Source organism: Suillus plorans (assembly GCF_016647745.1).
Source record: "Suillus plorans strain S12 chromosome Unknown HD556scaffold_42, whole genome shotgun sequence".
Classification (NCBI taxonomy): Eukaryota; Fungi; Basidiomycota; class Agaricomycetes; order Boletales; family Suillaceae; genus Suillus; species Suillus plorans.
The window spans coordinates 303,924-321,219 of record NW_024537426.1 but is presented as its reverse complement, the minus strand read 5'-3'; the positions used below and the strand labels follow the sequence as shown (position 1 = coordinate 321,219).

At 46.9% G+C, this 17,296-nt stretch overlaps 3 protein-coding genes across 3 annotated transcripts; 2 read left to right on the top strand and 1 right to left on the bottom strand.

Annotated features, from left to right (window-relative positions):
• Positions 1 to 4,946: 4,946 nt before the first annotated feature.
• Positions 4,947 to 8,953, bottom strand: HD556DRAFT_1240460 (uncharacterized protein; the record flags this gene model as incomplete). The annotated part of the gene is made up of 10 exons (XM_041298111.1): positions 4,947 to 5,099; positions 5,153 to 5,314; positions 5,369 to 5,543; positions 6,466 to 6,869; positions 6,922 to 7,584; positions 7,640 to 7,856; positions 7,909 to 8,176; positions 8,226 to 8,328; positions 8,375 to 8,665; positions 8,720 to 8,953. Coding segments are annotated over 10 exons (2,670 nt in total), but the record flags the coding sequence as incomplete, so codon positions are not given.
• A 1,156-nt stretch (positions 8,954 to 10,109) lies between these two features.
• Positions 10,110 to 10,826, top strand: HD556DRAFT_1445231 (uncharacterized protein; the record flags this gene model as incomplete). Its single annotated transcript, XM_041306901.1, has 3 exons — positions 10,110 to 10,232; positions 10,286 to 10,393; positions 10,452 to 10,826. The coding sequence occupies 3 exons, from the start codon at positions 10,110 to 10,112 to the stop codon at positions 10,824 to 10,826; spliced, it is 606 nt and encodes a 201-aa protein (XP_041158402.1).
• Positions 10,827 to 12,768: 1,942 nt separating this feature from the next.
• Positions 12,769 to 17,053, top strand: HD556DRAFT_1520162 (uncharacterized protein; the record flags this gene model as incomplete). Its single annotated transcript, XM_041309148.1, has 8 exons — positions 12,769 to 13,462; positions 13,514 to 13,530; positions 13,555 to 13,573; positions 13,604 to 13,789; positions 13,814 to 13,842; positions 13,867 to 15,265; positions 15,377 to 16,530; positions 16,674 to 17,053. 8 exons carry the CDS (start codon positions 12,769 to 12,771, stop codon positions 17,019 to 17,021), a joined length of 3,846 nt encoding a protein of 1,281 aa, XP_041158401.1. The 3' UTR covers positions 17,022 to 17,053.
• Positions 17,054 to 17,296: the final 243 nt, after the last annotated feature.

Here is a 17,296-nt window from a genome sequence, read left to right as displayed (position 1 = left end):
TGATTTCTGGATGCCTCGCGCTGTATTTCTCAGACACGAGGCTAGTGGGCGCTGGGCGTAGCGCTGGTTCTGGCGCTTCTTTTATGCTTTTTGAGAAATCTTTTATTTCAATTTTGGCTGACTGATCCCGGCCTTTGCTGATAAATTTCTTACCAATAAAATTCTCGGCACGGAGATCATTTTGCAAATGTTTAGTCACGTGATTTTTGAGTTTAGAGTTTCGCGCGCTAAATTCCGAATTTGGCAATTCTTCATTAATTTCGCAAAACATGGTTGTTTCGCCCATATTACTGACCCAAGTGGACGGTTCAAAGTCCCAATTAGGATCATTTCCGTCAGGAGTGCATAGAAGTTCATAACGGACTTCTAAATCGAGTGGATTTTTGAATAATAACCACGTCCCGTCCTTTCTTTCGTCAATGGAGACGTAGTTTCCTCTTTGCCATGGACGACCTAATAATAGACTGAATGGTACGTGATCGCCAACAAACAAATTCGCATGAGTACTAACTCCTCCACAATCTAGTGGAACATTTTGTACCAATCCGCGAAGTTTGCCTTCACCACCGTTTGCGTCATTCATAGATACTGACTTGGCAATATCAATAGGCCTATTAATAATAGTCTTCCAGACGTGTTTGTTTACGATATTGAGTTGTGAACCCGTGTCAATTATTGCGTTAATTGCTTGACCGTCACAATGCATCGCTATTTTTATTAATAGCCCGCGTGTCTTTGTCCATACCGAATGTGCTTCTATCTTTGAGTCATTAGGTAAGGACTTCGGTTTAATAGCATTAGCGAGGATTCCGCTAAGCTCACGAGAGGTGCCAAGAAGCTCTCCTACCTCAAGTCAGATAGGAGTCCTCAACACTGTTTCAAGAATTTTCTCTGGCTTAATCTTAGCCGCTATGTCGGAGACACGTTGACGTGTTGTCATATTCTTACGATCTGAGTTTGGGATTGATTTGTAAGGTGTTTCATTGGTCTTTGGGTGTTTCTCGTTGATCTTCCTTTCATCCACATCATCCATGACAATGTCTTCACTATCCCACCCATTATCTAGACCTTTTCCTGTCTCTTTCTTATTTGCAGGCTTTGTCTTTGTGGTTGGAACGGGTTGTGTGGATTTAGGTTTGGTATGAGTATCAGCCTTTTTGGCTTGAGTGGTGGGAACATTATCTTTTCCTTTATCTTTTTCGCTTGGTTTCCTTAGATTTTTGCTTTGACCTGGAGGGAATACCTCCTCAAATCTTTCACGTCTTCCTTGTGTGGAGTTTCGTGTGACCCTTTCAACCGGGAATGCATATGTTTCTTCATCTGTATCACTTTCTTCTTCCTCAGTCTCTTCGTGCCGGTTGATTGAATCGTCCGTGTCACTATCTTTACTATCAGAACTCACATACTCTTCAATGTATGCAGTCCTAGACTCTTGAAATTCATTTTGCTTATTTGCACTATAGGTTTGTGCATCTCCGCTATTCACTTTAATAAAGTGAGCTACTGGCACACTGTCCTCTCGCTTTAGTGCTTCGATAATCGTTTCTTCAGGTAACCGTCTTACGGCTCTTCCATCTGGTTTTCCAATTTGCCCACGGTGTGTACGTTGGAGTTTACCGTCAGCAATTAGTTTATTGATTTGTGGACACATTGGAATGCCATGCCCCTTTTCGCCACAACCAAAGCATGTTCGTTCATTGAAAGGGGTGTTTGGTGGGTGATAGAACCTAGTACCTGGTTGTGGTCCTCTGAATGTCTGATTTGCATTATTGTTTTGCCTTACATTACTTTGTCCATTTTGATTGTTGTAAGGCTTATATTCTCCTTGGGTAGCATTACCTCTTTTCAAAATAGGGGCTGCTATCATATCTTTGATGGTAGGATCAATTCGTGTTGCCCTGTAGTAATACAAAGCATAGTCTGGGTCATCGAGTGAGATTGCATTAAGTCTCTTGATGAGTCCCTCCATTTCATCCATAGGTTCTGGTGAAGTAATACCAGGACTCTTAGTATCCTTTGAGGAAGTCTTAGTCTTGGCTTCCTTGACATGTCCTTTTGCTTTCTTTTGAGCTTTCTTTACTACTTTCTTATCTTTTGGCTCTGGGGCCTTCTTCTTCTTACGAAAAAACTCGGTTTCAGACTCACTAGACTCTGAGTCTGTATTGGCATCAGAGTTTTCTTCAGTTGAGGAGTCAGTTTCAGACTCGGTCTCTACTTCAGAAACGAATAGGTCTGCATCAAACCGGTCACGGTGTAGCAATTTCTCTGTTATTGCGATAACTCGGTCTACTGGGAAGGCTTCGGATAGATCTCTGTCTGGATCCTTTGCCATGAGGCGTGTTTCGATTTTAATACGGAGTTTCTTATAAATCCCCTCCCAGAAGTAACTTGCATATTCTTCACTTGTTAATTTCTTGGCTTGTTCAAGCCATCCTGCAATACGAATAAACCCTCTCACATACTTCTTCCAAGCAGTGAGTGTAGGGATTTTCTTTCCTCGTGTTGTCCTTACATAGGACAATAAATCTTTGCGTCTATATCGCTTCGTGTCAAGGTCTGCATCATAATACTTCAGAATGTCAGCCTTGAGTTTGCTCCAGTTATTTGATCTGAAACTGGGTAGTCCCTCTACAAATTCTGTTACATGACGGGACATGTACTGGGTAATAGATTCACATTTCTCCTCATCAGAGGTTACATTGTGATAATCACACAGTTTTTCATAGTGTTTCAGAAAGTCCTTGACTTCTGAAAATCCACCCTTGAATTTGGCAGGTGCTGCCTTAGTTCCAGGGTTAGGTAATGTTAATACAGATCGTGTAGTCATGTTTGACTTTTGTTTGTGTTGCTTTGATACGATTGTTGATGTTGTGGTGTGTGGGTGGAATGATTTATACAAAGTATGGCTTTGTTTACGATTGTTGTGATTTCTTTGTGGTGTTTAAATATGTTTGATGATGTTTTGTTGTGTGGGTGGAATGATTTATACGAAGTGTGCTTTGTTTACGATTGTTGCGTTATGTTTGGTACAAGAAGAAGCCTCCCTCGCGGTGGGCTCCAGTGATGTCTTGTTACTTAAGGGTCTTATATAAAAGTTGTGTATAATGACAACACAATTATACACAGTGAAGACTTCTTGCCAGTCCTTAAGTCCACGGTCTCCGACTTTTCTACTTCGTGGGAGGTAACGTGGTGAGTTCTTGGGAGGATTTAGTTTGTTGTCCTCTTCTTGTGTAGTTTGATACGAAGTGTTGTGGAATATTCTGTGTTCTGGATAAATTTGTTAGGTTTGTTTCAGCCTAGTAGGTCGTGTTTCAACCTATGAAAGTCTGTTTCAACTTTGTCGTCCTTAGATATGTGTCTCACTTTCCGTTGAAAGAGAGAGTCTTATGTATACACGTAAAGCTTAGAATGAGAGCTGTTCGATGGTTATATAGTCAACCCCTGTAAGGCAGTATATAACCTAGAGTAGAATAACGATAACGAAAGTTATATAGTCAACCCCTGTAAGGTAGTATATAACTTTAGAATAGAATAACGATGTGTCTTAGTCTTACTTCAAGGCACGTTGCCTGCACTTTTATTCTTACGTACTCTCACACGGTTTGAGAGAAGAATGAAAAATGGGAAGTTATATTTTATGGGTGAAAATGGGGTCCTTTTATACCTTTTGGGAACCCCCTTACTAAGCATGATTTATCAGATGGATTGGTAAGAATGTGGCTTACAAACCAGATGATGAATCAGCTTATTACTAAGTACATTACAAATACAGTGTAATCTTACAAAGAATTTACAAAGCATGACAAATCATGACAAAACATGATGAGTCATGTGAATGTTGTTACAAAGCATGACCAATCATGACTAAACATGTTGAGTCAGCTTAAATAATGTTACAAACCAGAATATTCCCCAGTCACATGATGTGCTGACAAATAAAATCTGGTGGCTGAAAGAAGCCAAATAAAAATAAACAGTCAGAAATAAATAGAGATACAAAACTTTGACAAACAAATCTGTGGCTGAAAGTAGCCAAATAAAAATAAATAATGAGAAATAAACAGAAGGTCACATGCTCATAAAAATACAAGGTAAAATAAATCTGAAAAGTGAGAAATAAAATACAAGACAATGAAATAAAGGAAAAATAGAAAGGTAACTCAGTGACAGAGGGCTAGACAGTCTCTCATATCTTCCTTATCACTCTCTATATATATCTGACATGGTATGAATCACATACCATGCATGACACCGCCTCCTGTGGAATCATGACGCCTGCTATCATTGAATAAAAAGTTGCCCGATGATCCCAGATGTTGCTGGACAGGGCCTGGAGGTCGGAACTGATTGAACTGAACACCAGACGGATAGTAAGGATATGGCAGTGGAACACCCATACTCGCAGGAGGATGAGGATGCGCGGGAGATTGGAAGGGTTGGTATTGATGCGGTGGCAGCGCAGTGAAAGTTCCGGCTTGATAAGGATTCGCCTGAGAATAAGCGTGGAATTGCAGTGGTTGTGGAGATTGAAAGATGGGTCCAGGGGGAGCAGTGCTGTTGAAATGTAATGGTCGTGGCAGCTGAACGGCAGGAGAGGCTGCAGCAACCACATGTGCACCTGAAGCTGCCTCAGCTGATGCAGAAGCAAAGTGGGGAGGCTCAGCAGCTGAGGCTGCTGTCACGGTTGTCGCTTTCTTCCGAGTCTGAGCCTCTCCCTTTCTCTTTGTGGCCTGGCCTGTACTACGATCAAATGCAGGAGCAAGTTGACACTCTGCTCCAGCGCTGACAATGGTGGTTCCACCGGTCTTCTTCTGACGGACGTGGTTTGCAGCGTTAAGACGAATTTGTTTGCTGTCACCAGCAGTGACAAGTGGAACAGTAAGTGCGAGGCGGAGATCGAGCGGGATGACCTTGGCGATCATGTCATAGTTGTGAAGGGAGTGGACATTTAATAGGAACATGTTTGTTTCCTTGTGCTTGATGATCTGTTTTGTTCGAGTTGTCTGTTCTCGTTCCTGGCGAGCACGTATGGATCGTGTTTCGACACATTGTGACGAAGCACAGTCATGTTGAATATTAACGGCGCAAAGGATTTGCTTCAAGCATCAATCAATAAACATAAATTTGTATCACTGGTTAAGGCTCTCACCTCTGGCGACTTAACTTCTTGGTTGGTAATAGTTTGCATGCGAGGAACCCGAAGAGTTGGGTCGACTGTGGGTAAAAACTGAAGAGACTGGATCGCAACATGACTTGCATACATGTGATTGCTGTCGGGAGCCAGGATCTCAATGATCTTCCCGATGCGTAGCTAATATTTGATTTGTGAGAATGAAAAATTGCTAGCAGCTAAATAACAACTTACAGTTTCTGCCTCATCCGACAGGATGACATGCCCGCCCACAGCGACAGTGTCTCCATTTGTTGCAACAATCGAATCAGCAATTACGAAGCGGTGTAGAAACAACAATACTGCGAGGAGCAAACAAATGCTCCAAACTGTATCTATAATGTTGTGAGGTCGCGCGTTGCCTAGTCTGCTATTCTTGAGAAGACAAGTGCGTTCGACCCTAAAGGGGAAGCGAGTGCAGCAAGGTTCTAGAAGTAGGCGCTGAAGGCGCTACTGGTCGGCCAATGTGAAGCGCGAGAAAGCGCGCAGGTACGCGCGAGGCGCGGGAAAGCGAAGGTACGCGCGAGGCGCGGGAAGCGCGCGCGCGTGAGCGGAGACAAGTGAGAGTAAGTGTGAGTTTGCTTAAGTGGTGATTAGATGAATAACAAGAGATACGAGCGCGAGGTGTCAAAGAATAGATTGCAACTATATTCTCTAGGTGGTAAGTGGGTAAGTGGGAGGTAAAGTCAGTATCCTCGTGGTCCGTGATGCTGGTGCTTATATGGCGCCTAAGCGCTGTCATGCGGAGCCGACTCGCTACCGAGTAAGGTATGTAAAGATATATGTAAGTAAGGGTCCATGGTAAAAATAGAGGTGGAACGATATGTAAATAAGAGAAATGGGAATATACGCACTAGAGAGCTTGGTGGACAGTGGATGGATGCTTCTGGATGGCTGGCGCTATAGGGCGCTCAAGCGCGGGAAAGCGCGCGGGTGTATACATCGCAAAGCGCGGGAATGGTGCGCGCATGGCGCGCGTTGTGCGGGAAAGCTGCGCCTCATATAGGAATAGCTGCAGGTAGCATACAGAGTGATTGCTGCAAGTCGTGCTGTGTACTCCCTAGTGGATACTGCCATATCATGCCATGAGAGGCATGAGTCTCTACAGCGGGAACTTGAGGAAGACAGATGTTTTGATGCATTTTGGGGATCGGCGTAAATTTTGTGTGATTGAGTCTGGCTCCATGGGACAGTCACTACTTTTCCCTTGTTCGCGGGTACAGGAAGTCTGACTGAGCCTGCGTCCGGAGGAAGTGAGTGAAAAAGACAATATAACTTATAGGTAGCTTCACAAACCTGCAGCTTTTGCATTTGCGGTGTTCAGCCCCAATAAATGGCGCTGTTCTGGATGATCAGCAATATACTGCCGCACAGCATCACCAGCGCGAACCCATTTCTTCTGCACAGCATCAAACCAGAAACCGCCAGTTACAACATGCTTGACGATGTCGTGCGAAGCAAACATATTGCAAGTGTCACGACTCGGAGCTTGACGATTGCTGTGAATGCATGTGAGACGAAAGACGTGGTTAAAGGATTCAAAGTGTTCTGTGGAAAAGAGAATCGCAGGTCCAAATCGACGAATGTACATTGGGATATGTAGGAGAAAGTGGAATTTTGCCTTGCTAATGAGAATACTTGGGGCGCATTGTGCACTGATTGTCAGAAAGTCTTCAATGGCGCATGAGAGCTGTGCCTTCACTGAAGGTCAGTGCTCTGGAAAATGGAGATTTGCATTGAAAGCGTACCAAATAAGTTTCCAAATCATCAATTTTCGTGTGCCATAATAACACCACCACCTCGCCGATAACCGTCCAGCCGTTAAGCACTGTTTTCGGGACAAGATCGTAGATAATATATGGCATTACCTGTGCAAGAGACTTGAAGTGCTTGCCAATTAAGCTTCCCTTGTAGTGACAAATGTACTCCGCGCCGAGAGTTGGTGCATGTAGACCATTTGTGGAGATGGACTCGAGGCGAGTCCGAAAGGTGTCGAGTAGATGAGCCTTCTCGAGGATGAAGACGGTCTGGCCCCAGAAGTATTTGACGATGCCAAGAAGAACAGTATGCAATATTTCTGTCGGTGTATCTCTGTGAATGTTAACTCCGGGCATTCCCAACAGGGGGTTGATGAACTCCTCGAGCGGTCGACCACAAAGGAGGTCTTCGAATTCCTTTTCCAGTGTTGCACGAACTTCATCTTCTTTGAGGGCAGGTTTTCTGGCTTCCCATTTGCGCAAAGATTTGCCGAGTACTAAGAGATGATTGACAATTGACGCAGAGGCCGCATCACGTATCCCTGAAGATGTGACTGCATTCTTCACCTTTTCAGTCCCTCTGGAGAGCTTCGATAGCACGATTTGATCATAAATATGTTTGTGAGTGTCATCAGGCTCACGCAGCCTCCCTGACTACGGTATAGTATAAGATTAAGTGAAATAACGAATAAAACAAGAAAAAAGTAACCTCGAAGATTTTCAAGTATCCTTCGTCTGTTGATTTTTCGACCATCGTCCCACCGACATAGCAGGTTCTACAAAACAGGTTGCACTTGAGACCACCGTGACTGCACTCTTCTGCCTGCATCGGGTTATCGCCAGCCTTGAAGAGGCCATAAGGAACAAGCATGATTTCTTCTTCATACTTGCAATCCCATGCTATAACGCCCTGTTCAGCAGCGGTACTTGGCATCATGTTAGTATGAGTGTCGAGGCAAAGAGAGGCAAATAACAAACATTATTGAATCCTTGACACCCTTTGCGAGTTCGAGAGGTGATGCATGGGGTGACGAAGACACAAACCTGACGCAAAACTCCTTTTCAAGCATCTGACGTGGCATCGCAGCATTTGACATATAAACAACGTGATGTTTGTTCCATTGTTTCGAGACATTTCCGGATACATCATCAATGAAGATGATGAGTGGCACCGACAGAACAAGACGCCCTCCTGACTTCTTGCGAAGAGGATTGGGCATGTGCTGTGCATACGATCGGGAGGACTCTAACAAATAATCAAATTCAGTTGCATCGCTCATCAATGACATTCTTACCCGTAAAGCCGCATTCAAATTCACGCTCTTCAATTTCTTCAAAGGTGCGAGCAAATGTTGATACCTCAACAATAATTTGTTCGGGATCAACAATGAAACCGGCCTAGTATAATTAGTATAGAAAGGTAGCATAAGGCCAAGTTCCATACCGCAGTCAATGCCACTGGATTGCCTATGGCAAGTATCACCGGCTCCGGATGCGCAGCATCTCCATCAGGGAGATAAGCTTGAAAAAATCGTTTGGGGATGAAGTAACTCTGCGACGATTGTTGAAGAAGCTCGCCAGTGAAGTATATTTTCTTGCAAACTCGAACCGACGGCACAGCAAGGCCGTCTGGAAGGTTGAGCATCTTCTCGCCATGATGAGCCTGGGACATACTGCCTTGACCATCTTCGGGATAATCCTGCATACACATGCGTGTGAGAGGATTGGCGTAGTCCTGACCCAATATCTTTGAGCTCGCCATGGATGAAGAGGTAAGAGAACTAAATACCTTTGCGATCGCTTTTGCGATTGAATTGAGATAGAAAATATTGCCAGAATTGGTGTTCACCTTCTCAGTCGGGTTTCCGACTTGGTTACAAATGCGATCATGGCATTTCTTCAAGCCATAAAGGGTGGGGACATTGGGAGCGCCAAGTGCCTTCGCCCATGTGATCACTGCCCGTTTCTGAGCATCAGAAAAACGGAGACGAGGTGAACTGAACAATAAGTCCGTGATGTACATCTAACCAATGGCGCCATCATTTAACTGCAATATCAATAATAAGTTAAACTTACCGGTAAAGATGGCCATGGATAGGTTGCACTAGCATGTAGTGAGGACGAAGCATTATCTGTGAAGAATTTAATGACGGGCTTAACAAGGGCGAGATGATCCATGTACCTGACAGAAGCCCAAGGGGATCTTCATCTTCCTGCATGTCATCGGTAGAGTTGAGCTCGTAATCGTCTGTGTGAACACCAATCTCCTCGTCACTGAAATGAAGTCGCATTGGCCCCAAAGGGTCATCGGCGTGTTCGCAGGCAGCAAGATATTCACTGTAAAGGTCCAGGTCATCAACGAAAGGTGTTTGAGACCAACCGTCACCCAAGAGCATGGATAAGGGGGCAACTTCATCATTCTCCTCTGCCTCGCTCTCCGGTTCCTCCAGCTCCACAGTGCGTGAAGGATCTTTCTCTCGCTGGTCCACAGAACAATAGAGTTGGTCAGATATTGGCTCATGACCGCCAAAAGATGGTGAAGACGGGCTGTGTGCGAGAGGGAGGGAGTGGGTGGGTGGTGTATCCATTGACTGTGTTCCTGAGTCAAGAAGTGGGGGAAATGATGGTTGATCTTCATCAGCTGTGATTGGAGAGGGAGGTGGGTCAGACCGTGCGGTAGAGCTGTGCAGTCGTTGATTACACTTGATCTTCATATGCCTCTTGTGTGATGCGCTCGAGGAGTGGGGATGGATGTCACAAGGTCGCATGGATAGATGAATGCCTCGTTGAAGGGGACACACGAGACAACTGATCCGATTATTGCTCTTGTTGTAAGAATACTCTGTAGAAATTGTAGTAAGTAATGGTAGAAACATGAAGGAAAAAAGATATTACCGCTAGGATTTAATGTGATCCAATGTTTTGCACGAGGAAGGTAAATGCGGGAACCCATAGTAGTAGTCTTGCAGAGTTGATTGAAGCTATGGGTCGTGAGCATGTGGCAATATTTGAGGGAGCGTCAGGCAGCAAGACCGTGACAATGAGGCAACTGCGAGGACTTTGACACAATTATCAGAATGAAAGTCACGTGAATACGCATTCGTTCTCACCACAGCCTGAAGGCATCTCATCTCTCCTGATTTCTGCCCGTTTCTGCCCTATACAAACCACCATACAAAATGTCAGCAATGGTGTACATTGACGCCATCCAAAAAGATGATGGTGTTGGACTGAAACCTCTTGCATTATCTGTTCTTTTTCATGGAAGTGTACCGCATGTATTTCAAACAGCAACCCGGATCGTAAGTGGCTGCATTGCTATTATTGTTTTCTTGGAACTCAAAATAGCTTATAGCCGCTGGAAATCACTATTAACGTTCCCTCTGAATTTGCTGGCTATGTGGTGCCGATTCTTGATGCTGCTCCTTTGATGATATCTAGCCTACAACCAAGGCTGCGAATGGTGCGTCTACTAATTCCATCAATTACAGTACACCCTACTCACACACTGTATTCTCTAGCCATCCTTCTTCCCTCTTCCGTCAGACTTCGATCCTTTCACTGCAAGGTGTTGGGTCACACTCTTATATAAGCTCGAATCTTGGCTGGTTCACGTTGTTGTCGACACACGCACACCTGAATGGACATGGGGTCGTGACGCGTTCTGGATGGCATATCTTGCAGCTTATCCTGACTTCCCTCACGGCTCTTGGCCCCTTTGGAATTCAAGAATCAGTCTGGAAGGAGCGTTTATTGAGTCGTGGACACTCACTGAGGATCCAGAGGATTCACCTGCATTGATCACCGACCATGATACTATCAGAGCTGGTATATGGACCGAGTTTCAAAGACTAGCCGCTGAATGTTTTCCGTACTCACTTGTAGCTGAGCTTTGATTTTCGAGTGCTACATATTTTTTGTCCTCGTATATAGTGTATATATATCAGATACCCGTTCTTACTGTCAAGCTTGTTGATTGCATAGAATGGAATTATGACGTCTACAGGAATAATATAGACGAGCAAGTTCAAGCAGGCCGAGTCATTACATCACGCTTAGGGACAACATTTACAAGAAACGGCAAACAGATATCTTTGTCATTGAGCAGCTATAGTAGATTTTAACTCGTGTATAGTAAACCAATGCTCGACCTAAACAATATATGTGACAAACATCTAGGCAAACACCGCACAAATGTCTAGATCGCTGTGTGTGACCTATGCTCCTAGCGCGGTGTTCTACAGTGGCCGCTTGGACCCAAGCTCGGATATATTCCAAACATCTGGCAGACGTTTGACTAAACGTCTCATGGACAACCGGTGGCAGACATACCACATTCAAACCAAGCTAACATATCACACGTGTCTGCCCGGTGTCGCCCCGGAGGTCTCTCACAGGTCGTCATAATATTTGTATCAAATGTTCTTATTAGGTTACGGCCGTTTGGCGGTGTACTCCTGCTCCTCTTCAGCCTTGCGATCCCTTCTCTTACTTACGATTATGTAATGTATACTTCAGTCTCATTTCGACTGCTCTAATCAACATCGCACACTACGACAGACTACGACGTGCCTCTGCTGTACAAATCTGATGCTCACTGTAAATGAGACTATGGCTGGATTCTGCGAAGTCACTTCTATCCGAGTCTGGTGACTGCATCAGCACTGCACGGTGTCACGTGCGGATGCCATGTTCATGCTGTGGTAAATGTTCACGTCGAACGACCTTACAGGTACTGCAGTGTTTCGAGACTTCCAGCACACATCTTACTCTCAAGGGTTAGTTCGAATCATCCATCAGCCATAATGGTCCGTCGTCGACGTGTCACCTTCGAGTCTTCAAGCTCATCAGAACCAGACTCAGACTTTTCTTCAGCGTCTTCGCCTGAATCTTCCCCAACTCCTCTGGTAGAGAATTCCGCTACCAGTACCGAGCCCTTGAAAGGTAGAAAACGTAAGCGTAAGTTGTCAGGCAGCCATCAGCACAACAAGACGAAGAGTTCCAAACGTCCACGATCGTACGTCAGTGTGTTAGATAGTACGTGCATGGTCTTAATTGCATTTTCAGGCAAAAACAGGACCAGTAAGTAGATGAAGCATCGATCTTCCACATGCCTGACAACGCGCTTGCTTTAGTGAGGAGCCAAGCTATCGAGAATTCACCCAGGACCCACAACTCAGTGGAGAACAACAAGTCGTTATCACTGGTTTGTGATATCTGTTTCCGCTCGGCTCATATTCACAATTTCCCTCAAGCCATTCGCGCAACTGATCTCACTCTTGGTTTCCGACAAATCCCCGCTGGCTTCCATGTCGTGGTCAAGACTGACGGCGCTGAATGCCAGACAAGCAATGGATCTGTAATAGTAGACCAGGCTGTCATGGAGTGGCACGAGCGCATCCTTCTGTAAGTCTTCCTTAACCCCGCCTGTTCTGCAGGCATTGAGGGAGGCTCCAGGCCGTGCGATCCATCTTCTAAGGTTTGGGTCAGCGTGTATGCATCATTCGAATTGGGTCCCATGGTCTGTCATGGAGAACTCCTGCGCACATTTGAGATCTCGGTCGAAGAATTACTGGACCGCAGCGAAAAATCGCATCGTCAGTATCATGTATTGCAAAAAAAACGCCTGACAGATGCTAACGAACATCACAGCCATTATCTTTCAGCCAAAGCAGGAGGAAGTCGCATCGTCTTGCACTTCGCTGTTCATGAGAGTGGAGCAGCGACTTTCTGATCAAATCGACGCCGCAGTTCTTCGTCCCCTTACTCCAGTGAGTGATAAATACAGTGTGGCATTCTGGTGCTGACAGCTGTAACGTGCAGGTTACATGCTGCGATATGAATGTGTTAGCACTGGAGACAGATGCCGGACATCGTCTTCTCGCACAATACTGCAGGATCCAGAGTAGCGGGAATCTCGAACAATCCATAGAGCACTTTGAACGAGCCTTGGATCTGTGCCCCATGGATCATCCCTACCACCCCGCAGCGCTGTTCAATCTGGCCACGGCAAAGTTTGTTAGTTGCCAAGCTGACGGAAGATACCTCGACCTCGACATCCCCATCTCTCTTTTTCAACGGGCCCTCGACTTGTGTGCAACTGATCATCCGGACCGAGGTGTCAGCCAGCTCCATCTTGCCATCGCATTGCTCTCGCGGTTCGCGAAACGGGGATTTGAAGCGGATGCTGATGCAGCTGAAGAGTTGCTGAGCGAAGTTCTCAAAGCCTGCCAGGCCAACAGCCACATTTACAGAGCAGCTTTGATCACAATGGAAATTCGGACTCTGCATTCTGCTGGAAGGATTAAGGGAAATGATCTTGAACAGGAGCAGCCCACCACATCGATGTTTCCGTTATCGCCGAATCAACTGGCTGATCAAACAAAGTGGTGTTTGCAGAGAGATGAACCCGGTGCCTTAGATGAAGTGATATCCCTTCATTATGATGCACTGAGATACTACAACACCGGGCATGCCTGCCGAGGGCAATTGCTAGACGATCTGGCTGGAATGCTGGAAACTCGCTTCGAGCGTCGAGGCAATGACAAAGACTTGGATGAGGCTATCACACTTCAGACGGAAGCGCTGGGTTTGCACCCGGTCAGTCACATTGATCGGTCTCAGTCATTAAACAACCTCGCTAGTCGACTCTCCTCCCACTTTTACCACCGAGGCAAGGATGAAGACTTGGATCAGGCTATCACACTTGACAGGGAAGTGTTGGCTTTACGCCCGGTAGGTCACGCAGATCGGTCTGCGTCATTAAGCGACCTCGCGGCTCTCCTCTCCTACTGCTTTGACCACCGAGGGAACGACGAAGACTTAGATGAGGCTATCACATTTCACAGGGAGGCGTTGGGTTTACGCCCGGTCGGTCACACAGATCGGTCTGCGTCATTAAGCGACCTCGCCGTTGAACTCTCCTGCCGCTTTGAGGACCGAGGGAACTACGAAGACTTGGATGAGGCTATCACACTTCAGAGGGAAGCGCTGGCCTTACGCCTGGTTGGTCACGCAGATTGGTTTTTGTCATTAAACAACCTCGCAAATCGACTCTCCTCCCGCTTCGAGCACCAAGGCAACGACGAAGACTTGGAGCAGGCCATCGCACTTCAGAGGGAAGCGCTGGCTTTACGCCCAGTCGGTCACACAGATCGGTCTGCGTCATTAAGCGACCTTTCAGTTGAACTCTCCTCCCGCTTTGACCACCGAGGCAATGACAAAGACTTGGATGAGGCTATCACACTTCAAACGGAAGCGCTGACTTTGTGCCCGGTCGGTCATATAGATCGGTCCATGTCATTATACTACCTCGCACATCAACTCTCGTCTCGCTTTGAGCACCAAGGCAACGATGAAGACTTGAATCAGGCTATCACACTTCTCAGGGACGCGCTGGTTTTGCGCCCGGTCGGTCACACAGAGCGGTCCAAGTCATTAGATGACCTCGCCAACCACCTCTCCTCCCGCTTCGAGCACCGAGGCAACAACGAAGACTTGGATCAAGCTATCGCACTTAACAGGGAAGCGCTGACTTTACTCTCGGTCGATCACACAGATCGGTCCATGTCATTAAACAACCTTGCGAGTGGACTCTTCTCCCGCTTTGTGCATCGAGGCAGGGACGAAGACTTGGATGAGGCTATTGCACTTAACAGGGAAGCACTGGCTTTGCGCCCGACCGGGCACACAGATCGGTCTATATCATTAAACAACCTCGCGGTTGAACTCTCGTCTCGCTTTGAGCACCGAGGCAATGACAAAGATTTGGATCAGGCTATCGGACTTCTCAGGGAAGCGCTGGCTTTGCGCCCAGTCGGTCACACAGGTCGGTCCATGTCATTAGATGAACTCGCCAATCAAGTCTCCTCCCGCTTTGAGCACCGAGGTAGCAACGAAGACTTGGATGAAGCTATCGCACTTCACAGGGAAGCACTGGCTTTGCGCCCAATCAGTCACACAGATCGGTCCATGTCATTAAACAACCTCGCGAATGACCTCTCCTCCCGCTTTGCACACCGAGGCAAGGACGAAGACTTGGATGAGGCTATTACACTTGACAGGGAAGCGCTGGCTTTGGTCCCAGTCGGTCACACAGATCGGTCTAAATCATTAAGCAATCTCGCAATTCAACTCTCCTTCCGCTTTGAGCACCGAAACAAGGACGAAGACTTGGATGAGGCTATCACACTTAATAGGGAAGCCCTAGATTTGCGCCCGATCGGTCACATAGGTCGGTCCAAGTCATTAAACAACCTCGCCACTCAACTTTTCACCCGCTTTGAGCACCAATCGAATAGAGAAGACCTCGAGGAGTCACGAGAGAACCTGCGCTGTGCATTGACTCTCCTGACGCAACATGATCCTCATCAATTAGTACTTCAGCAGTCCCTAGCTAGGGTCTATCTATTATCCCATCGTTCAAGTCTTGACGCCACCGGCGCAGTCGAAAATACAGACAGTCTCAATGTTGCCATGCATCATCTCAAGGCAGCAGCAAATGTTGTCTCTGCAGGCTTGCTACCCCGCCTGCGGGCGAGTCTGCATTGGGCGCGCCATGCTAGTGAATATTCACATGGCACTCAACTGGAGGCATATACGATGTCTATGCAACTACTGGACGCTTACATGTCTGTGACGGCCTCAGTGTTGTCTCGTCATAAAGCCATGAAGGAATTCCCAAGGACACTTGCTGTCGACGCTGCATCGTGTGCCCTTCGCAGTGGCGATGTGCCTCGCGCTGTTGAGCTGCTGGAGCAAGGCAGAACTATCATCTGGACCCAGATGGCACGCCTCCGGACGCCTCTTGATAGCCTCCAGACTCACGGCGATCATGCAGTGATTCTGATGAAAAGATTCAGAGACCTCAGCTCCCTCCTGGATAAAACTCCTGCAGATCATTCAGAAGACACCCCTAGAGTTGACGTAGAAGCAGACGAAATCCGGTACAGACGTCTAGTGGAGGACTGGAATGGAACTGTAGAAGAGATCCGGAAGATCGAGGGCTTCTCCCGCTTCCTCCTTCCCCCCTTGTTTTCCGATCTTCAAGACGCAGGTCGTGATGGGCCCATCATCATGCTCATCGCGAGCGAATCGTCTTGCGATGCTATCATTGTCCCTCATGAGCAACCTCCCACCAGCATTCAACTCCCTACCAATTTTCAGAAACTCGCCGAATTGGAGATCGCATTCCGAGAGGCAGTTCCCAAGGACGCCGGTCCTAAAGGGAACCAACGAGCGCTGATGGTAGCTTTGAGAAAGCTGTGGGACGTCGTCGTCCGCCCGGTGGTCGAAAATCTTGGTGCAATTGCGCGGCGAGGTTCTCGCATATGGTGGTGCCCCACGTCTGTCTTTAATTTCTTGCCATTGCACGCTGCTGGCGAATATAGGAAAGATGGAGAGTCACTTTCACGGCACTACATCTCCTCATACACTCCATCGCTCACCGCGCTGATCAAGGCTCGCGCAAATCATGACAAGTCCTTGTCGGTGCCCTTTGTCGCCATTGGTCAGAATCACCCAGCCGGTGTCTTATTCACTTTGGATGCTGTAGAACCTGAGCTGGAATTGGTGCGGACACTCTTACCCCCTCCCCCGACCGTTTCATTCTCCAAGATAACCAGCGTGGATGCCACAAAATCGACAGCACTGTGCACATTGCAAGACAATACGTGGTTCCATCTCGCGTGTCACGGGACGCAGAGATTTGACGAACCCTTCCGGTCTTTCTTATGCGCGACCAGCCGCTTTCGCTCCTCGATATCGCTCAAATGGATCTTTCTCGGCATCAATTTGCATTTCTTTCTGCCTGTGAAACCGCAGTTGGTGTCCCTGCAACGCCGGACGAAGTGATACACCTGGCGGCTGGCTTGCAATTTGCCGGGGTCAAGAGCGTTGTTGGGACGTTATGGAAGGTCGATGATCCCACTGTGCAGCGTTTAGTCAAGGCGTTTTACACAAACTTGTGCGGGGATGGCACGATGAATTCCAAACGAGCTGCGCGAGCGCTGCACCGAGCGGTGCAGTTGTTGGCCAGTGATCGGGACATTCCCTTGGCCCAGCGCATAGTGTTCGTGCATATTGGCATATGATCGATTCCGTACGTCCTCCCACCTTGTTGATCAAAGCAGACTTCCATATTTCAGACTTCGAGATTATACCTTCACGATATGCACACCCAATTTAGACTTCAATTCGTATTCCCCGATCTGTTGCCTCCCAGCCAGAGATGATCGCTTGTAAGGTGCACTGATGGTTTGTGGGTAAGAACAGAGTTGCACGACACTGACCTAACACCTCATGTCGGAAGACACGATTGACGATGAATGTAGTAGTTGAGTGTCTGAATTGCGTGAGGGCGTTGAAC